This window comes from Triturus cristatus, chromosome 10 (genome assembly GCF_964204655.1).
Source record: "Triturus cristatus chromosome 10, aTriCri1.1, whole genome shotgun sequence".
Classification (NCBI taxonomy): Eukaryota; Metazoa; Chordata; class Amphibia; order Caudata; family Salamandridae; genus Triturus; species Triturus cristatus.
Genome location: NC_140593.1, coordinates 141,611,833 through 141,634,638, shown reverse-complemented (window position 1 = coordinate 141,634,638; position 22,806 = coordinate 141,611,833). Strand labels below are relative to the sequence as shown.

The following is a 22,806-nucleotide window of genomic DNA, read 5'->3' as shown; positions in this document are numbered from 1 at the left end:
GTTCATAGTGCAAATATTACCTGCAACTGCCAGCTGTCCCAGAAGCTGAGCTTTGGAAGCGGCCCTGCCCTGTCACTGTTGCACTGGTCGATTGGTTGATGTACTGGTGCACAAATGCACAGCTCAGGTGCAGTGTGACGTAGTAAGGCCCAGAAATGGCCGACGCCTTCCAATGGAATGCTTACACGTCAAATGCATCTACTCACATTGTAGGAAACGGAAGCAGCCGAAAAAGGCGGCATGGATAGACGCTTGCATGAGATGACAGGCTGTTCCCAAATTCGGAACATTTATAAAACATGAACAGTTTTATTTGAGAAAAATCTGCTGCAGTAGTAGCGACATAGCAGATTTACATAGAATTCTAGATGAGTAGCAGTGAATAACAGGCACGTTTTTCGTTGAGGTCCTGAATGGCATCAAATGGACTGCACCCCCACAAAAGATACAAAAACCCGTTCACCCTCCCCAGCCTTGCTCTGCGTCTTTCCTCCCTCCCCCTCCCCCACTCCCCCCCCACCAGCAGCTGGGCGCTCTGGTCTCCAGCAGTGCCCTGACAGGGTCTCAGAGAGTCCTGTCACAGCAGCCTGGAATTCATTAATCACGTAGCAGCTGTGGGAAATAACTTTTGTTTGTTTATGTGTCAGCCCTGGCTACCTTAATAAGATCTTTTTGATTTTCTCTTACCGATGACACTGAAATTGTTGTCTCTATCAAAGCGGGACACCAACACTGGCAGCAAATGGATGAGTGGCGATTGCCTAAGATCGAAGTCCAATAAAACAGAAGTCATTCTCTTCAGCAACAATACCTCCTTCTGGTCTCCCTCTTGGTGCCCGGAGGAGTCAGAGTATCTGCCTCACCCTGTCAGGGAAGCCAGAAACCTGGGCGTCCAAATGGACAACAAACTCGCCTACGGGACCAGGTTAACTCAGTCATGGCCTCCACTTTTTTCATTGTGTGGATAAAACTAAAAAGATTCCGTGATTTATCCTATTTAAGTCTCAAAAAACGTGTGTGACCTGTCTTGTGAAGGCTGTATTACTGTAATGGACTATTTCTTAACATGCAGCAGCAACATCTCAAGAAGTTGCAAGTGCTTCAAAACACCGCTGCTTGACTTCTGTCCGGTAATAAATAATAAAGCCGTATTTGTAAAGCGCAAACTACTCACCCTTACGGGTCTCAAGGCGCTGGGGGCCATTGTGGAAATTAAGGGGCATATCAACAACAACCGGCGATAATTATCTCTAAGCGCACTTAGCGCTAGGATAATTATCGCCGGCTAGCGTGAATTTTTATCGCTGAGATAGCGTGCTATTAGCAACGCTTATCTCAATAGCGATAAAAATCCTCACGCTAACAAGCTAACGTGAGATTATCGCTGGAAACCCAGCGATAATCTCACTTTACCTTGTTGATAGAGACAGGCAAACTTAGCCATGATATCCTCCTTCCATAGGATATCATGGCTAAGTCAGAAAAATACCAGACGTAAAAAAGCAGCGTTAACCGCGGTTAACGCTGCTTTTTTTGTCTCTAACAGGGTTAGCGACATTCTTGATAAAAAGGGGAAATGTCGCTTAGCGACATTTCTCCTATTATTTTACTCTGGAACGCCCCCTTTGCATCTCATTAGAGATGCAAGGGGAAGCGTAGAGTAAAAGGGTGCTAACATGCAAATTTGCATGTTAGCACCCTGTTGTTGATAGGGTGCTAGTTTTATCTCTCCTTTTTTGGCTTTTAAAGCCAAAAAAGCAGAGATAAAGCCCTTGTTGATATGCCCCATAGTGAGCTACTGCCCAGAGTCACATGGTGCTGAGCTGAGCTGCAGCCGGGGATCAAACCGTGAACCCTGTGCTCTGAAGTCAGCTGCCCTGGCCGCTGCGCCACACCTCTCCACTCAGTCAGGACAGTAATCCAAAAGCTTCATGGGCTACCTGTCAGGAACAGAATCACCTTCAAGGCTCGGAGCACTGCCTTCAAGGAATAACACAATACTGGTCACGTTCACCTTAGACAAAGGTTTGCCTGGTATGTACCCAATACTGTACTTCGTTCCTTGGGAGCCAAAACCTTGGCCGTCCCCAAATTGAAGAAATGTAACTAGGGTGGCAGAAGCTTTATCATTTGTACGACCAAGGCTTGGAATGAGCTGCCTTATTTCATACACTCTGCCCCAACTTCTTCAGTTTCAGGAAAAACCTGGCTGTTTAACATTGAGGCCCCCCCTTTTTTTCTCATCCGTACCCTGGACATTTCATGGGAGCTGGCGCCAGGACATCTCTGCGTAAACGTGTGCTTTACAAAACCACTTAACATCAAAATTTCCCACTGTTGCTACATCATAGCAGCGGGTCACTGGATTTAGAAGCTGGTTATTCACACTAAAGGCTTCGTGGGGAGTCCATACATAACAAACTACTTGATAAAGTCCCCTGTTGTGGCCTGACAGTCCTCCTCTCTCCTAGTTTTTATACACAATGCAGCATTGGGGATGATTCAACGGTCTGTGTGAACCCGCTGAAGCAGGGACATTCGAGGTAGGAGATGGGGTTAGGTTGTCCACTCTGGAAGAAGCTACCTGGGGCTGTTTCGGTGGCGGGGATGTTTTTGGCATCTGACCTTCTAGAAACACTACCCAGAATTTATCACTCAGCTACCTTCTCACTGTCACATTGACTTATACACAGTTTGGCCTTTTTTAGTTCTTACATGCTCAATATTTGTTATTATGCTCGGCACTTTATTCCTTTTTCTTTCATGCCTATACGTAAGAATTATTTTATGTAGGGTTCTCACTCAGAGTTGTGGGCAGTCTTCATAGATGTTATGTTATATTGAGTTGTATAGCGCATTAATTACCCAAGAGGGTATCCAGGCGCTAGATCAGCCAGTGGGTTCCCAAACAAATTCCTGGGAGCTGTAAAATTTTAACAGTTTTCACTTCACAGTTTTTTCTTCCGCTGTTCCATCAGATATAAGAAAATATTATTTATTAAAGTAAAAGTAGAAATAAAAAAAGACATAAAGTTTATGTTCACAGTGATCATCCAAACATCTCTTGTGCTGAAACGTGTCTGCATTCTGTGCTTGTTCCGAACCAGCTTGGAGGTCTTTGTTTAGTTTCCTCTGCACTCCTTATCAGTCAGTTATCCTTCTGGCAGATGCCTGCAGCTGGTCCTCATAATAAATGAGCTGGTCCACCTCGAAGCAGTCCCTAGACGAGGAGAACCCCTTCTCCAGGAACACTTCAATCTCCTCTCTGCTTGCACTTCGCTGTTTTGCTCCCTTGAGGTATTCATAAACCCTCTTGAAGGTGCTTTCTCCTAGATTCTCAATTGCTGATCTGTTGAAAAAAGAAAAGAAATGGAATATATAAAAGCTACACAATTTGGAGATTCATATGACCACACTCTAACTTTATGTAACACAATTGAGGCTGGAATAGTGCATTGAGCATCAGGAGCATTCCACATTGTCTATGAGATGTTGCAAACACTAGAGGAGGCAGCCAGGCCCGGGGCTGTTGTCACCGCATCACAGATTACTAAAGCGACGTATGCAGTTAGCCCAGAGGTGTTCAAACTTTTTTGTTCTAAGCCCCTCCCCCCCCCAAATAAAATGTTTTGAAGTAAGGGCCCACCTCCAAACCTTTATGACAAGGATTGGTAGAGAGGCAGGCTGAACACAGGGGGCGGGGCTTAAGAGATTATTTCAGGGAGATGTTTTCTATGCCATATAATTCACAATAAACATGTGACTTATAAAAAAGCAAATTCATTAAACAAAAACATAAATTAACAAAAACAAATTCTGCTCCCCAAAATTGGGGAGTTGTGAGCCTATCACACTCATCGGCACCAATGCTGCAGTAATGACGACAGTGGCCCTGAGTAGCAAGAAATCTCCTCCAATTACATTACACAAAGCAAGAGTTGTTTTAAGGCTCGGGAAAATGAAGTGCTTTGCCAAGAATCACAGGATGTTGAGTGAACGCTGGGACTTGAACCTGGTTCCCCAGCTCCAAATTCAGCAACTCTTACCATTAGGCCACATTTCCTCCTTTCAGAACAAATTGAACTCCCATGTGTTGACTCCCTTGTTGCAACTAAGGTGGCCTTGGCCCTAATGCTAGCAAGGAATATGAGTCCCCATACTCTCTTCTTTTTTTTTAAAGACAGACATATTTATAATATAGTGGGCCCCTCAGACCCCTGGACCCTAGTGCTGCTGCAATAGCTTCACTGATGATAGCTACTGCCTCGCCAAGTGAAATGCCTCCTCTGCCCTTTGTTAAAACCATGAGCTTCCATTTTGCCCCATCCCAGTCACTGGCATCTCTCTGAGGCCCAAAGTAAGGTGTCTCCTCTGCTACAATTTTAGTTACATCTGGACCATTACTCAAAGGCCCAAAGCAACACTGCCAGAGCAAGTGGCTACTACGCCCGAATGGAAATTAGGGAGAATAGTAAAACAGGCATGGGGTTTAGCTGGCCCCTCATACCACTGGGACCTGGTGCCTCCTCACCTAGCACACCAGTCATACCTACAACTCTGCGAAGCAGGCTGGCTGCTCCGCCAATTCCACTGAGCCATCACTCCTAGGCCCGGAGCACAAAGCAGGCTGTGTGCCCCTTTGTGTAAAACAAAACATATCATCTCTAGTACCTGAAAGATAAATGTGTGTAAATGGTTAATCACTAAATATAGTCACTTGGCGCTCCACCATATCAAATATTTATTCATCTTGAGAGGTAATGAGATGGTGTTACCAGGTGAGTTCTGCAGTGTGTCCTTTAAATGGACAATGATAAAAATGTGCTGAAATATAGTCTGATTACTTAGTACTAAAATATATTTATATAGATATAAATAATGAATGACGTTATGAGGGTGTTCTACACGGGGAGGCACTATTGCTGTGTGAAGGTCGGACACTTGAGCTAACAGCCCTACCTGAGTGGGATTGACGACCAGTGGTTCCTGCACGGGGTGTCTCCCTCGCCCGCTGCCGGACATCGCAGCCGCGAGGGGAGACTACATTTCCCTTGAGCCCCTGCTCCTCACCTCGCTTCCGCGTCCAGCGCGCCCGGAGGCGCTTGAAAAGACGAAGCTCCCCCGGTGGAGCTGGGAGGCACTATTGCTGTGTGAAGGTCGGACACTTGAGCTAACAGCCCTACCTGAGTGGGATTGACGACCAGTGGTTCCTGCACGGGGTGTCTCCCTCGCCCGCTGCCGGACATCGCAGCCGCGAGGGGAGACTACATTTCCCTTGAGCCCCTGCTCCTCACCTCGCTTCCGTGTCCAGCGCGCCCGGAGGCGCTTGAAAAGACGAAGCTCCCCCGGTGGAGCTGGGAGGCACTATTGCTGTGTGAAGGTCGGACACTTGAGCTAACAGCCCTACCTGAGTGGGATTGACGACCAGTGGTTCCTGCACGGGGTGTCTCCCTCGCCCGCTGCCGGACATCGCAGCCGCGAGGGGAGACTACATTTCCCTTGAGCCCCTGCTCCTCACCTCGCTTCCGCGTCCAGCGCGCCCGGAGGCGCTTGAAAAGACGAAGCTCCCCCGGTGGAGCTGGTAGGCACTATTGCTGTGTGAAGGTCGGACACTTGAGCTAACAGCCCTACCAGAGTGGGATTGACGACCAGTGGTTCCTGCACGGGGTGTCTCCCTCGCCCGCTGCCGGACATCGCAGCCGCGAGGGGAGACTACATTTCCCTTGAGCCCCTGCTCCTCACCTCGCTTCCGCGTCCAGCGCGCCCGGAGGCGCTTGAAAAGACGAAGCTCCCCCAGTGGAGCTGGGAGGCACTATTGCTGTGTGAAGGTCGGACACTTGAGCTAACAGCCCTACCTGAGTGGGATTGACGACCAGTGGTTCCTGCACGGGGTGTCTCCCTCGCCCGCTGCCGGACATCGCAGCCGCGAGGGGAGACTACATTTCCCTTGAGCCCCTGCTCCTCACCTCGCTTCCGCGTCCAGCGCGCCCGGAGGCGCTTGAAAAGACGAAGCTCCCCCGGTGGAGCTGGGAGGCACTATTGCTGTGTGAAGGTCGGACACTTGAGCTAACAGCCCTACCTGAGTGGGATTGACGACCAGTGGTTCCTGCACGGGGTGTCTCCCTCGCCCGCTGCCGGACATCGCAGCCGCGAAGGGAGACTACATTTCCCTTGAGCCCCTGCTCCTCACCTCGCTTCTGCGTCCAGCGCGCCTGGAGGCGCTTGAAAAGACGAAGCTCCCTCAGCGTCGCGAGGCGCGCGCGCGGGCGGCGCCGGGCTGAGCCCGGGCAGAGGGCGGGCCGTCTGTGGCCGTCAGGGGCCAAAGGAGGCCGGGCCGGGCCACCCCCTTAATTTTTTCGGCGATAAGGCCACTATCACAAGGTACTGTGACATTTATATTTGCCGGGACTATCTGTATTTTGTTGCACGCTGTGGATTTAAGTTCGTTGCACAACGTTGTGTACCCTATACCCTATGGTCCCAGGAACACCGGTTAATCACAGACCCGTTTTGATATCCAATCCTTACAAATTCGTGTTCTAATTAAGGGTTTTAAGTCGTGGTCTACATTTGTTCTTATTGTTTGTGTAATATTTAAATAGTTGGAACCATTTCATAGTAAGTGCCATTTTTATTGGTAGTTTTTCCGTGTTTGCCATATATTTTATTTATTTTATTTTCAGGCAACATGTCTAAGTCAACTGGGACCCTTCGCTCTACTGTTTCTACACTTGACAATTATTTGGTTAAAGTTGTAGACAAGATCAACAAGGAACGTAGATTATCCCTGGGTCTAGCCAGTAATAATAGACCTGAGATAACGAGCCAACTAGTTCCTGCTGAGATCCACTCTTCTGATGATATTCAAGTATTGGCCCCTATAATTTCTCCAGTGAGGGTGGGTACTTGTGTAATTGAGTCAACTCAGGTTTCTCCGCTCGATACCGATGTCGCCAAGGTATCTGATACTATAAGGTCTCCTAACGATATTGTTGTTGTGTCCCCCGTGGTTCCTAATGTACATAGGGTGTTAAGATCAGGGTCACATCTTAACAGACCTGTTTTGCATAAAAAAGGAGTCCGCAAAGGAAAAAAGAACACTGCTTCTGTTCCTAATACAGACTCCCCTGAGCACATCTGTTCCAATAACGAGGTTCATTCTACCCATATGACATTAGCCTCTGACCGGCTCGAGTTGCTAATTGGTATGATTGACAGTAAGTTAGATAAAATTATCATACCTCTTTTAGATAAACTCGAGGCTATATCTAGGGAAGTGAACAGATTAGGCGAAATGGTGCAATCCGGATTAAACTTTAATAATAGCCCTCAATTGCCCGCTGTGGTAAGTGGGAATGTAGGCTTGACTGGTAAATGCACGCAACCCTCTAATGATCTATTTAGTATTGGTCAGTCATGTGTGGGCACCAATATCCCCCCACAGTCAATGAGTAGGACTATTCCTGCTATTGAACGACAAGGCTCTGTCGGTAACGTAACACGATCTGTTTCTGGGAGTGAACCTAGTGCTATTCCAGCTATGCCTTAATGTCCTATTGGTATCCCCCCAAACGTAGCTACCTATGCCCCGGGAATTACGACAAGGACATCCAGAAGGGGGAATTTCAATAATTGTAGCCTTCCGCAACCAAATCTGCCCCCTGAATGCGCACCATATGTGGCAGTCCTGACCAATGTGCCACCCATTAGAGAGAACAGGCCCTACCACTCTGTGGAATCACACGATTCGCCTAAAAACAAAACTGTGGCATGGCTTAACCGCGAATGTGGCTTTCCAGTGGCTATGGCGGATCAGATTTTGGCTACTACTAGAGTTAATTGGATTGGAATGTCCCCTAAAATCATTCCCGGGGATTGTGTTATTATAAATTTTAGTACTCCCCACCTTGCGACGACAGCATTGATTAGAGCCACGTCCCGCCCCAGTATTGACCAGGGGATTACACTCCGCCCTCTCGGCTTTTTCTATAGTCAGCATATAGAGCACTCTCCAGTGCACCACGGGGGAGGGAAACCGAGGAGGGAAGGGGTGTTCAGCTTGGCAAACAGTTTCCAGATAGATACTGCTAACCGTTTTCAATGCTTGAGTGGGTTGGACCAAAATGATTGACAGGAGGACAGTGTTGCTTTAGGATTAACAGAAGAGCCCATATTAATGGATAAGATGGACGTTACTGAAGTCTGTTTGGAATTTCAAACAGAGGTGGGTTTGGTATCACCGGAAACCCAGGGGAATCAAGTTTTATTGGATACAGGCCCATCTGTATGTTTGCCAGGGGTGGAGGAGGTAATTCTTGGGTCAACCATAGTTTGTATGACTCTGGGTAAGGAGGGAGATCCAGTAGGTCACCCTGTGTTATACAAGGAGACCCCTATCATCGTCACCTCCCAACAGGGCAGTAACTGTATTCATTTGGGGTCAGGCAGTGGCGTAGCTAGAGCTTCTGGCGCCCGGGGCTATCCCTCAGATTGCCGCCCATGGCCAGTAGCAAGGGGCGGGCGGGGCTGGGGAAAAAGGACGGCGAGCAGCAGGGGTGGATTGGCAGGGTTTAAGTTACGACACCACTCTCTACTCCACTGCAGGTGAAAGCAAAGGTCGGAGCTGAGTTTGCTACGTGCTTCCACCCACTATTTTCTTAAGGTGAACACCATTCACCCTGCCAAGAAGTTGGGCCACGCAGAAATATGCTGAACTTGTCCCGGTATCATTTTCAGACTCCTGGACAAGTTATACTAATTATGAGATCCTCCGCTGGCTTCTTGTGAGGCATAAAAGAGCCTAGTGATTGTACACCATTCTATCTACTCTTTCTCTGCTCTTTGTATCAGGGATACACTTTAATAATACAGCCCAATATTAACTTTGCACGCCACAAATAAAAATTTGCTGAATGTCCTCAGGAATAAAATAGCTTCCTTTTGGGACAGGGCCTTTTAATTTGCATTGGCTAGAGAATGACCTTCCCCTATTGTGCATAAAAAAACTTAAGACTTGTATGTAATCTGTATTTTATCATTCTGATCTATAATTCTCTATGATTTTCCTTGTTTTTATTACACTGTTTTTTCCTATTAAGTTGTTCTATAGTGCCAGGAATCCAAGTTGTACATGCTTGTATTAATAAACCATAGCATAACATCAAATGTGAACTGAGCTCTCGGAGAGCTGTCAGCTGCTATTTGCTCTCCCAATTCTCAGCTCGCAGTTTTGAACTGAGCACAAAGAGAACTGTGAACAGTTCACAGCTCACTGAGTGCTCAGTTCACAATTGCAATAAGCGTTTTGAAAGAGCTATGGGTTGTTCTCAGCTGAGGGAATCTTGAGGAGGAGGTCATGAGGGAGAGCCCAAGAAGTGTCACTTGCCTGGTACTCCCACCTCAGAAACCTCCAATTCCCATCAAAGGGACATTACAAAGAAATATACTCTATTTTGAGAGCGATAACATTTAGAAAGGGATTTGGAAAGAAAATAATGTGTATTAATGAGCCCTTGTAAGACTAAGGAGAGATAAAGGAGGGCCCTGAAGCAGGCCTGGCATATAAGTAACAATCGGGCGTGCAGTGGCCCACCCGAATGTATCCTTGGCCCAGCCGAATAAAAATTCCTGTAACCGGGCCTGTTGGGAAGAAGCACTGTGCGGCAACACGTACGTCACGGGTTCAAATACCGGTAAGGTGGGCAAATCGTTTGAATCTGGGCAGAAGTAACTATCATTCAAGCACCTTGGGACAATTTTCTGTTTGTGCGCGATATGACGACAGAACATTTGCGGTCACCCAAAATGTGACTAAACATGGAGCCGAAAAAACAATTTCATCCACACACTTTTGCAAACAATCCCATCTACCCCAGGATAAAAGAGTATCGCGCTCCACAAGGAGAGGCCCTTGCGTATTCCCGCCATTCTACGTTCCACTCCATCCATTCAGTGCAGAATGGTTTGATTTCTCACAAAAAGTACGCACCGTTATCGCCATTGGCTAAATCTGTGACTTGAGCAACACCACAGGCTATGTTCAAATTATGACTACGACTGCCATGATTCCAAGCACAAGTTCAAGTGATATGGTCAAATGCTATGTGGCCACACTTCCAGCTTGTCTTGCCTTTTTGGCCGCATTCTAGGAATTGTAGTTGCGTTGTAAACATTGAAAGTATGTGCCCAAAATATTATCTTAATAGCCAAAACTGGTTGGCGGTGTCGCGCATGACAGGCACTAGTTGGTACATATACATTTGAACTCTTATAATTTAAACTTTATAACGCCGTACATAACAAGTGTTATTAGTGCACTAGTCAATAAGGAACTCGATTTATCGACCCAGAAGTAAATATAGTGTGGACCCCGAAGTGATTAATACTAATCACCTGCTGATAATACAGACGAGCAGAGAATTGTAGCGCGCTGCAATGATGCATTTTACTCAGATAATGTGCGAAGGGCCTGCATTCATGCAAACATTGATCAGATCAAATGCTCTTTTGGACAAGTTTTGCTGTTTGCTTTTAAGTAAATGGATCAAGGGGGTTGCTTGTGTCAATATTATATCAACTGATGAACCAGGGTAAAAAGGGATAACGAACAAATTCCAAGGTGCAACCTATGTTCATAAACCATTTTATGCGAAGGTTTTTCAGAAATAAAAACAGAACACAAAATAACAAAACAAAAACTGATTATAAAATTATAGGAAAGAAGGAAATGAATTTACCTCAAATGTATTTTCATCTTTCACATTTTTACAGTTGAGAAAATATATTGTTTACATTTCTTGTTACGCAAACACGGCAAATCAGAGAAAATTCAGTATGCCCCACATGCAAAAACCTGTGTGTGCTATGGACTGCGATAACTCCTGTTTGCTCAAACGCTTGAACGCCATTGGCGACTAGGCAGTCACCCGCTCTGCTGTTCACATACAGTGGAAGAGCTGCGCGCTCAACAGACATCCAATGAAAGCACTTCTTACCCAGTAACACTGTGGTTAAGAGAAAGAAAACAGACCTGACATCCGACCCCTGTGAAATGCAGACAGTGTCTGCAGCAGATCTGCATTTCCCAGCACGAGACTCCTCCACTCAAAAGAGAGCGCACGTGGTGGTGTGCGGCGTGCGCGACAGTGTGCATCACCGCTGCAGCGCAGGGCTGGCCAAAAATTATGCCCAGGGCCGTCATTGGTAGCGCTTGACGCTTGCTACAAGATTGACGGCCCTGGGACTCACATAAACAGTACTCCGGCGCCGCACCACCACTAAGTTAGGTGGAGGTGGTGCAGCATTTTGTGTGGAGCGGCTTTGCTTGCAGTAGACACCGCGGGGCTGGCCAAAAATTGTTCCCAGGGCCGTCATTGGTAGCGCTTTACGCTCGCTACAAGATTGACGGTCCTGGGACCCACATAAACAGTACGCCGGGCCCGGCGCCGCACCACCACTATATTAGGTGGAGCAGCATTTTGTGTGGTGCGGCATTTGGGTGCAAGCAGGTGCGCTTGTACTTACAGTAACACGTGTGGTGTGCTGGCTGCTCAGCGACAGCACCAGTGCCACGCAGCTGTCACGCAGCTGCCGCTGGCCACCGAGAAAATCGTGCTACGCCACTGATTTCACTGCGCCACTTCTACGACTTGACTGCATCACAATCCTTCCGCCTGCTTCAAGCAGGCGTAAGGACTGACGCAGGGCCTTTCACATGGGACTCGCCCATGGGCAATGGCACATTGCTAGAGTTGCCTCAAGTTTCTGACACACTCCAGCAATGCATCATTACTGTGCCAACAGATACGTCAGGATTCCTAACGTATCTGTTGACTCCTTGGGACATGGAGCTCCATACAGTAAATACGACGCATCCACGGTGTTGCAAGGAGGGCGCAATGAAAAGTGTTGCATCGCTGTTTTTAACCCGCGATGCCACACTTTTCATAAATGAGGCCCTAAATTATTATCAATGGTTGTTTACAAAATGTACCTAGAAACGCTGCCTTTGTCACAGCTTTCCCCAAAGGAGTGCTGAGGGGGAACACACTATACCACGTCTAATTACATTCATGTGTGTTTACTTTTCAGCAGTTTTATTGGACAGAAGTGCTTTAAAAAGAGCATTTAACACATATTTACTGAAAGTGGCAGTGTCCCTTGCTCACTGTGCTAAAAAATGTGCCATTTCCAATATATTATTACAAACAGTTGTAAATATAGAATAATAACACTTAAAAAAATACTGCAAAATGTGCAACATTCTTTAAAATCTCACCATATTATGTCTTTTATTAAAAGATATTGTGAGGGATCGAAACCCATGCCCATCACCGAGACTCAAGTGTTGTTATTGGGGACCGTGCTCCCCCAAAACACCTCGCTCCGGCTACGGGCTGTTTCTGCACCATCTTCCCCTCTGTCTGCACCATCTCCACCTCTGCCTGCACCATCTCACCATTTGCCTGCACCATCTCACCCTCTGCTTGCACCATCTCGCCCTCTGCCTGCACCATATAACTCTGTCTGCGCCATCTCACCCTCTGCCTGCGCCATCTTACCCCTGTCCGCACCATCTCTCTTTGCCTGCAGCATCTCCCCCTCTGCCTGCACCATATAACTCTCTGACTGCACCATCTCACCCTCTGCCTGCATCATCTCATCGCACCCTCTGCCTGCACCATCTCCCCCTCTGCTTTTACCACCTCCCCTCTGCCTGCACCATCTCACTCTCTGCCTGCAACATCTCTCCCTCTGCCTGCACCATCTCTCCCTCTGCCTGCACCATCTCTCCCTCTGCCTGCACAATCTCACTCTCTGCCTGCACCATCTCTCCCTCTGCCTGCACCATCTCACTCTCTGACTTCACCATCTCACCCTCTCACTCTCTGCCTGCACCATCTCACCCTCTGCCTGCACCATATCACCCTCTGCCTGCACCATATCACCCTCTGTCTGCGCCACATCAACCTCTGTCTGCGCCACATCACCCTTTGCTTGCACCATCTCCCCTTTGCTTGCACCATCTCCCCCTCTGCTGGCAGCATCTCCCGCTTGCCTGCGCTACATTACCCTCTGCCTGCATCATCTCACTCTTGGCCTGTACCATCTCTCCCTCTGCTGGCACCATCTCACCCTCTTCCTGCACCACTTCCCCCTTCCCTGCATCATCTCGCCCTCTGGGGGCACCGTGTCCCCCTCTGTCTGCACCAACCCCCCCCTCTGCCTGCACCATCTCACCCTCTGCACATCTTCCCCACAGTCTGCACCATTGCCCCCTCTGTCTGCACCATCTCTCCCTCTGCCTGCACCATCTCACCCTCTGCACATCTAGCCTCTGCCTGCACCATTTTCCCCTCTGCCTGTCCTGTCTCCCCATCTGCCTGCACCATCTCACCCCCTGCACATCTCCCCCTCTGCCTGCACCATCTCCCCCTCTGCCTGCATCGCCTCCCCTTGTGTCTGCTTCTCTTATAACCCTTTTCTTTTTACCTTCTATCCACCCCCACCGATGCTTTCTGTCTCCCAGTTCACAGCTCTTCTCAATGTGACTGAAAATAAACTCTCGTGAAATGTGCTTTGAATTTGTGCACGCGACACTAAGTGAAAAGTTTAAATAACTCACACTCACCCTCACCTTCACTCTGCCTTCGAGCACACCGCAGGGACTGGGGAGGACTGGTCAGGCAGGGAACAGGAAGCGTCTAAAGGGAGGGGTTTTATGGAGAGAAGTGAAAGTTAGGCATGGAGCTTTGCTTGCAGTAGACACCGCGGGGCTGGCCAAAAATTGTTCCCAGGGCCGTCATTGGTAGCGCTTTACGCTCGCTACAAGATTGACGGTCCTGGGAACCACATAAACAGTACGCCGGGTCCGGCGCCGCACCACCACTATGTTAGGTGGAGCAGCATTTTGTGTGGTGCAGCATTTGGGTGCAAGCAGGTGCGCTTGCACGTACAGTAACACGTGTGGTGTACTGGCTGCTCAGTGACAGCACCAGAGCCACGCAGTTGCCGCCGGCCGCCCCGAAAATAGTGCCGCCTGGGGCGGACCGCCCCCACCGCCCCCCCCTAGCTACGCCATTGGGGTCAGGTATCCATGGTTCTTCCGGATGTTATATTGTAAGTTGGAATATCGCGGGAATTAGATCAAAATCAGATTGTCTGGGGTGGACGGAATTTTTAGACCTTTTTGATATAATCGGTCTACAGGAAACTTGGTGCACTGACTTCAAAGGCTATAGTGGTTTCAATTCATACCAGCTACCCGCTACCGCTTCAGTATCCGGTAGAGCCAAGGGGGGCCTACTTGTTTTGATCTCAGTTAAAGCCCCTTTGTCGGTTATTAAATATGTTCAAGTTGGCGCTCACTCCCAGTTTCTATGGCTGCACATAAGTCGAGGTAGGAACATTCTTCTAATCAATTTTTATAATAATATTTTTAATGATTCTAGGGATCAGCCGGTTAAAGATCTTTCAAAGGCACTGGTAGACTTTTTCGAGGAATATAATGAAGTCTTTGATCTGTTTTTGGCTGGGTATTTCAATATTACTACCTGTCCTTTCTCAGAGGTTAATGTCTGCGGGTTGGTGGACGGTCATGAGGATTGGATTCTTCATTTTCAACATAATCATTATGGAGATGCCCTAAATAACCTTCTTGCCACATATAATATGTGTATTATGGCCAATGAGAAAAATTCAAAGGGGGAGATTTGCCCCACCTTTACAGGCCGGGGAACGAATTCAATAATAGATTTTATCTGTATTTCCCCGGGTCTTGAGGCTTGGATTACGGCCCCTAAAGTAATAGACATCCAACTCAGTGACCATAACTGCCTGGTAGTAAAGGCTATATTATGGGATAAGGATGGTGCCAGTACTCCGGGCCGTACTGTCACTAGTATTGAGGCCGAACGCCCCAATGGCACAAGACTTAGATGGAAGGGGGACAAGGCCGACATTACGTCTGATTTTATCATTTCCAGTTGCCTAGTAGATATTATCGCGATCCTAGATCATAATTTAGGTTCCCTTGGCTCTATAGAGCATTTTATTAATATTAACGCGGCCATCAACTCAAAGCTTACAAGTACATGTAAATATAAGGAGGATCGACCGCGGGGTTGGTTCAACTCAACTTGCACCCTGGCTTTGAGGGAGCTGAAATCTGCCCTATCAATTAAACCTAGAGATAGGGGTCTGGTCGTAGATTTAAGAGCCAGATATAAAGAAACCCTCAAACGCAGGAAATTGGAACTCCGGCAGGAGGCTTGGGACAACCTGACTAAGGCAGCTGAACTGAATAATTGTCCCCTGTTCTGGAAAACTGTCAATTCTCCATTCCTTAAAGACGACAAAATTCCGGAACTAACCTCGAACGTTATGCAGGCTGAGTGGGTCTCGCATTTCTCTAAAATTTTCCAGTCAGACGGTGCATCCAATGTTCTAGAGAATAGATGGCCGCATCTTTCATTAAATTTTACGGTACAAGAAGTTTTAGACAGTATAAGGGACAGCAAAGGGGGAAAAGCCCAAGGCCCAGATGGGGTACCAATTGATGTATACAAGTTGATCCCAGAATTATGGGGGCCTCTGCTTACCAATATTTTTAATGCAGCTGTTAGCAATGAAATGCCCCCGACCTGGGAAGAATCCATTTTAGTCCCAATTTTTAAGAAAGGCAACCGTGGGGAAGCCAAGAATAATCGACCAATTTCCCTGCTGGATTCCTCTGTAAAAGTTATGAGCCGTGTGCTCTTGGCGAGATTGGAGGAATGGGCGGAGCAAAATGGTATTTTAGCCGAGAGTCAGTTTGGTTTTAGGAAAGGTCGCGGCACGATCGAGCAGTGCTTAAATTTAGAACTGCTCATCAGCAAATATACTTTGGCCAAGACCGGCACTATTTACCTCTACTTTGCAGATCTAAGTAGTGCCTTTGACCTGGTGGATCACGGCATTCTCTGGGCAAAGCTGTTAGAAATGGGGGCCCCAGAGGGTATCGTCTTCTTTTTAGCACCCCTATATACCAAACTGAGAGCATGTGTCCGTTATGGACCACAAGGTGAATGCACTCACATGTTTAAGATTGGGCGTGGAATACGCCAGGGATGTGTGCTAGCCCCACTGCTTTTTATACTTTTTATTAATGAGATTGATTCCTTTCTTAAATCTTTGGCAGTGGATGCTCCCAAAATAAATAATGAATACGTCCCCGTGTTACTTTACGCGGATGACGCGGTTTTAATCTCACGTACACCATACGGTCTTCAACAGCTGCTGGATGGCTTTATGCAATTTATCAAAAGCAGAAAGTTAGTTTTAAATAAATCCAAAACTTATGTAATGGAATATGGTCGCAGGCTCGGAAAGAAACAGCCCTCCTTTTTTATAGAGGGTCAAAAGGTCCAGGCTGTTGATAACTTTTCGTATTTGGGGGTTACTTTCTCAAACAAAAAGTCCTGGGCAAATGAGCATAAGAATGTACGGTCTAAAATGGACAGGAGCGCATTTGGAATTTTTACCATGGCAACTAAATTGGGAGATAGGCGAGTAAATGACATGCTGAAAATATTCCAATCACGGTGTGTCTCAATCGCCTTGTACGGAGCAGGTATATGGGGCTATGCCCCGGCAGAATCTCTCCAGGTAGAGGAAAATGATTTTTTGAAGAAACTTTTGTGCCTACCAACCTCTGTTTCAAATGCCTTAGTGCATAATGAATTGGGCATTGACTATCTTTCCGATTTGATTCTCCTTAGACCATTGATCCTATGGCGCTCCATTTGGACCAAAGAAGAGACCTCTTTGTGTAGAGCTATTATTTCTGATTGTCTTACTTTGGACTATTACACTAAAATCCCATGGTTAAAATATGTAATTGATAAATTTCGGGAGATCTTTAACATCAATATTACTATGGATTACCATGGGGTAGATGCGTTGTCCAAATTTGACCTTAAGCAGCGTTTCCTACACCAGGTTTCCACCAAACGACACCATATTAGCCTTAAGCTTTCATCCTATGCCTATTATCATGATATAAATGAAGTTGTGGGCTACCAACCTTATTTATCTCAAGTTACCTGGAAGGCACATCGATTTGTATTGACCAGACTTAGAATGGGAGTAGTCCACAACCTTGTTGCCTTCCCTTCTTTGAACTTACACCCAGCTGGTCCATGTCCATGTGACAACTCTACCCCCCAAAGCACTGTGCACTTTCTTCTGCTTTGCCAGCTGTATAAATATTATCGGACAGCCTATTTGAAACCCTTGTTTGTTAAATTCGGGGTCAAATCATTACGCGACTGTATGTGTTTACTTTTTAATTTGCATCATCCGGACGTGTGTTTTTACACGGCTACTTTTCTTCTTAAATCCATTAATGCTAGGAAAAGTATGCTCTTTTAACTATTTTATAATTCCAAGTTGTTGATTTTTCTGCCTCTGTATGTTTTTCTTATCATGTTGTCTTTTTAATTGTGCTTTTATGAACTTATTTTATGTTCGAATAAAGCCTTATGAAATGAAATGAATGAATGACGTATTCACAATGGTTTCTGTTACCGGCTGGGATTTCGCAGCACTATAAAAACACTGCCACTATTTCCCACTGCACAACTAGGATTACTTTCTGTGGCTGCCTTGTCACACGCAGGGACTCTGCAGTAAACACATTAGCCAAATGAGATTTCACAGCCGAAAATAGTACATTTCCCCCCTATTAGTTTAACTTGCATTTATTTTTCATTTCACACGGACCTGTTATTTGCTACGACAAAGTGAAAAAAAAAGTTATAGAATATTTTGCTCTTATTAGCCACTTCTTTGACAATGTGACACCACTTATTGACCCCGCCCCATGGCACTCGGTAATCGCAGTTCACACACTTAATGTAAATGAAGTCAGCCTGCAGGGGCGCCAATCGAACACAATTGCACCTCCAGGACATCTTCATTTACAAATAGTTGAAGACACATTTGCACCCCCCTGGGAATACAGCCACGGCTCCCAAGGGGGGGATGCCCTTCAGTTTAAAGGCCTCTGATTCAGCTATGGATCAGTGCTTAATTTGAGCCAGTGATTTCCGGTGCTCAGCACTGGCACTAGCACTTAATTGTCAACACCTGCACACATGATAGTCTACAACATGGTGGTGCTGTTTGTCTGATTTAGAGTGAGCACAACAACAGCTATTTACTAATTCAATGTACATTAAAAAATTCCGAATACCTGCCGCTCAAACTATTCTTATGTCTGTGTGGGCCTCGAATAGTCTGAATTTTATTACTTGTAGAAGTGTGATGGTTAGAAGTTGTGTTGGTACCGTCATTGGCAGCGCTGTCAAGGGCGATGGGTGCTGCAAGCTGCAGTGGCCGCCTGACGAGGGCCCTGCAACTTATTATTTTACAAATTAAGCCCTGCTGTGGATGCATTCATTGTTTAGAAAGAGCTTTTCTTTAACAGCAAATTTGAAACAATGTCTGTTATCTCGCTCTGTAAACTAAAATAAATTATGTGGAAGGCTCCTTCTGAGCATAATCAATCAGGGTACAACGCAGCGCAGAGTAGGTGAAGGGCGGGGATTATATTTGTTACAGTAGTGGAAACTAAGGCAGTTTTAATAGATGAAGGGTATGGACACTGTGAAATGTGAACATTTGTCATGAAGTTTGCTTGTTCTGAAGAAGGAAAACAATGAATTAGGAAAAGCATTTGAAACATCTGCTGATAATGGTCTATGAAAGCCTTGTAGATATGCCATATCATGAAATCAATAAAAGATCTGGAATAGATTCTGTTTCTAACTGTGATTCCATATGTTTGGTGTCCATTGTGTCAGAAGTAGTGAGAAATATACAAGGTTTGCAAATATGCTGCTTACATATTAATAACATGTTCTCTAATCTTTTTGATTTCAAGTCATAATATCATCAAATTATACAAATATAATGTAATACGTCACAAATCCCTTCATATATCATTTGAAGCATGAGTGACTGAGGTCCTTACGTTGGTGAGAGATGATTAATACACAATTCGACTGATTTCAAGAAGTAAGATCAGTGTGAAGAACTATCTACCTTGAACATACCCGGTTGGCATTTACAAAAACGAAAGGACATTGTCTTACCAGTAGTTAATACACAGTTTGATGCTATAGGACTTTATATGGAAACAAATGAATTGTGTTTTACATACTGTATAGGAAAGCGAGACTAACATATGGGGCACTGAGGCACCTTTTCCCAAAAGGCGCGAGATAAGGCTTGAGGATCCGGGCGTTATTTGCCTACAATGCCCAGGCTTCTTGGCACAGCAGATCAAAGTGAACTAAGCATCGTCAAAGCAAATAGGTCTGGACTTTTTCTAAAGCGAAGCATTTGGTAGTAGGCAGGCAGCTGTGTGTGTGGTGCTCCCAGCTGTCCTAGAAAGAAAACCCCATAATGAATCAAAAGTTTGGTTTACCTTATTAAAGGAATCACAAGATGAAGTTTGAGGTCTAAGGGGCAAAATATACCTTTGTTTTAAATGCCAGCCAATATGATGCCCGGGGGGAGCAACTGAAGGGAGTGGGAATAGATAAACAAAGCAACCCTACCACTGCCAGTCCTCAGTAGGAAACCCCCTGCTGGGCACCTTTTGTTATAGATCCCAGTTCTTTAATGCATATAACTTAGGTTAGATGAGAGCACACCCGCTTATTCTGAGGCAGACATAAGAAGACACCTCCTGGATAAAGGTAATCTGTTAACATGTCACAGCCTTGTCATGAGACGCTTGTGGCAACAATGGTTATATCTAGCCAATGACAGTGGAAACTAATGTGGGTTCAATGCCGCACACATGCATCTAGGCCCTAAGACTTCTTGTTTAGGATTTTTAATCCAGTCCACCTGATAGTCTGAGGCCAGGAAGCAGAGGACCCTACAGAAGGAGATCTCAAAGGAACCTTAATTTGCTTTTTAGTGAAGTATCTAAGTCATGCTTGCCACTGGCTCGGGGTCTCCTTCCGTCAGCTCTCCAGCTCACTTTATATGTGTTCAGGGAGGAGTGAGACTTTTAATAAGTAGGAAGCGTGAGAAGCTTCTGTTTTGGGCACTTTTCTGTACGACTCTTCTATATTCTTCCACTGCTGTCTTCTGCACTCTGACACTCTAATCTTCCACAAAGAAAATAGCACACTACAACACCAGACAACAACAGACTACAACACCAGACAACACCAGACTACAACACCAGACTACAACACCAGACAACACCAGACTACACCAGACTACAACACCAGACTACAACACCAGACTACAACACCAGACAACACCAGACTACAACACCAGACAACACCAGACTACAACACCAGACAACACCAGACTGCAACACCAGACTACAACACCAGACAACACCAGACAACACCAGACTACAACACCAGACAACACCAGACTACAACACCAGACAACACCAGACTACAACACCAGACTACAACACCAGACAACACCAGACAACACCAGACTACAACACCAGACAACACCAGACTACAACACCAGACTTGTCAATCAACCAATTACTTCACGCTACACATCTGAAAAATATACTGCTCCACAAGACCCCTTCCAACCACTGCAGTACTCCACCACACTACTCCCAAACTTCTCATCCAAACTAGTCCACAGCACTCTCCCACAACCTTCCTCAACACTACCTATGCACACCAACTGCTTACACTCTGCCTCCACAGAACATATTTCATGTTACTCAATAACACTTCTTCCTGATAAGCTCACAGGTTCCTTCTGGCGCTATCCCACACTACACCAATCTCCAGCCCGCACCTCCTTTTCTTCACACTACACTATCACAGTACTTCAAACTATTCCGGCATAGTATGGCACACCTCAGCAGCCATGCTACCCTTTACAGTACTGCACACCACTATACACACTCCATAAAACTCACCCTTCACACTACTCTTACACACCTATGTTATGTTATGCATTATTGTTATGTTATGTTATGTTATATGTATTTGTAGAGTGCACTATGACCCGTCAGGGTATCTGGCACTGAGTAGGTGTGCGACTAGCCTCTCCGGGGAGACGGGGTGCTATTCGAAGGGTCAAGTCTTCCACTTCTGTCTGAGTTCATGAAATGAAAAGGAGGCTGTGATGCGTAGCAGCGGGCCGTTCTAGGCTTTTGTGGTGTAGGGAAAGGCTTGACCACCTGATCTGGTCCTACATGTGTGCGGGATGTGTGCAAGAAGTAGTCCGGCTGAGCGGAGGTATCTGGATGGTTTGTGAAAGGAGATGCAGCTATTGAGGTCGGCCCGGCCCATGCTCTATAGTGCTTTGTCGGTGTGTGTGTGAGGAGTTTGAAGTGTGCTTGTTTGTGTATTTGGAGCCAATGGAGCGCCTCGAGGCGCAGTTTGATGTGTGAGGCATCAGAGGTTAAGTCTGATTCTTGCAGCCGAGTTCTGGATGGTTTGTAGTCATCTGGTGAACTGTTTGCTGATCCTGGTTAGAGGGTGTTCTACACCGGGATCAGCACATACACATACACACTTCACACAATCCCTGGCATTTTAAATGAATATGCATATTACAACAACAACAGTCACTGCTGCTTCACATGCGGAGTTCACTTGCTATTATCGACCATTTATATACAAATACCATGCCTGGTTCTTATAAAAATATGTGCTTTTAATTACCAACTGAATGGCATAAACTTGTGGATCTGAAACAGTTGAACACTGAGGCTCAGGGGTGATGCCAGCAGCTGTGCCAGCCTACACCATGTGAAATTTTGCCCACCACCCTGTGACTTGTGCAACCACGAGCCTTCCCCTTTTACAGTACAATAAAACGTAACTTAAAACAGCCGGCCACACTCGCGCTCACCTCTGGACTGTATTTACGACTGTAGGTAATGAGCCTTTCTGAGCACTGATGTGTTGCACTAGATGTTTTATGCTATTACAAAAAAGAAATACATTATTCAAAACCATCAATATTTTTTATGTAAGTGCTCAGCACACTTTATAATACTCACTAATATGGAAATGACACCCGTTTTCAAACACCTAGAAACACTACATTTTATGGTGTCTTCTTTCTGAGTGACTGCCAGGTCCAGTCCTGGCTGGCACTGCCGGATGAGCAGTGATGATAACTTCCGTCTCCTCGCTCTGACTGCGCAGGACCCTGCTCTAACAATAAGGTCAGCTCAGCACCTCTGCGGCTAAACAGATCATCACTAGGGGTGGGCATAACTGGCGTAATTCCAGTGCTTAATTTGAGCGGGTGTTTTCCGGTACTCAGCACCTGCACTTAATTGGCAGCACTGACACTTATGACAGTCATCCACATGGCGGGCTGTTTGTCTCATTTAGAGTGAACACAATAACAGTTGTTTGCTAATTCAATATACTTTAAAAATGACTAATACCTGCCACCCATGCTAATCTTAGATCTTTGGGGACCTGGAACAGTCGAAATTGTCACACTTGTATGAGTGTGATGGTTAGTAGCTGGTTTGGCACTGCCATTGGTAGCACTAGCAGGGGCAATGGGTGGCATAGGCTGCAATGGCCTTCGATGAGGGCCCTGACACTTAATTTTTTTACAAATTAAGCACTCGGTAATTCTCTCTAGCGTAATTACCGCAAAATTACTTGTAATCATATTCCAGCATTTAGCACTATTTTCTTAGAGCAAAACGCACCCTCGCAACCAAACTGGGCCTGGGAAGCATTTTGTGCTAAGAAAACAGCACTAAATGCTACAGGGCACGAACAGCAGCCGCTCTCTCTC

General features: G+C 46.2%; 1 protein-coding gene across 3 annotated transcripts in view; it reads right to left on the bottom strand.

The window, feature by feature from the left end:
- Positions 1-528: 528 nt before the first annotated feature.
- NEK11 (NIMA related kinase 11) overlaps positions 529-22,806 on the bottom strand; it is an 835,513-nt gene continuing 813,235 nt past the window's right edge. For all 3 annotated transcript variants that reach the window (XM_085630659.1, XM_085630661.1, XM_085630660.1), the window contains exon 16: positions 529-3,349. In XM_085630659.1, the coding sequence (XP_085486785.1) occupies positions 3,145-3,349 (205 nt within the window). In that variant the 3' untranslated portion in view covers positions 529-3,144. The remainder of the gene's footprint in view (positions 3,350-22,806) is intronic.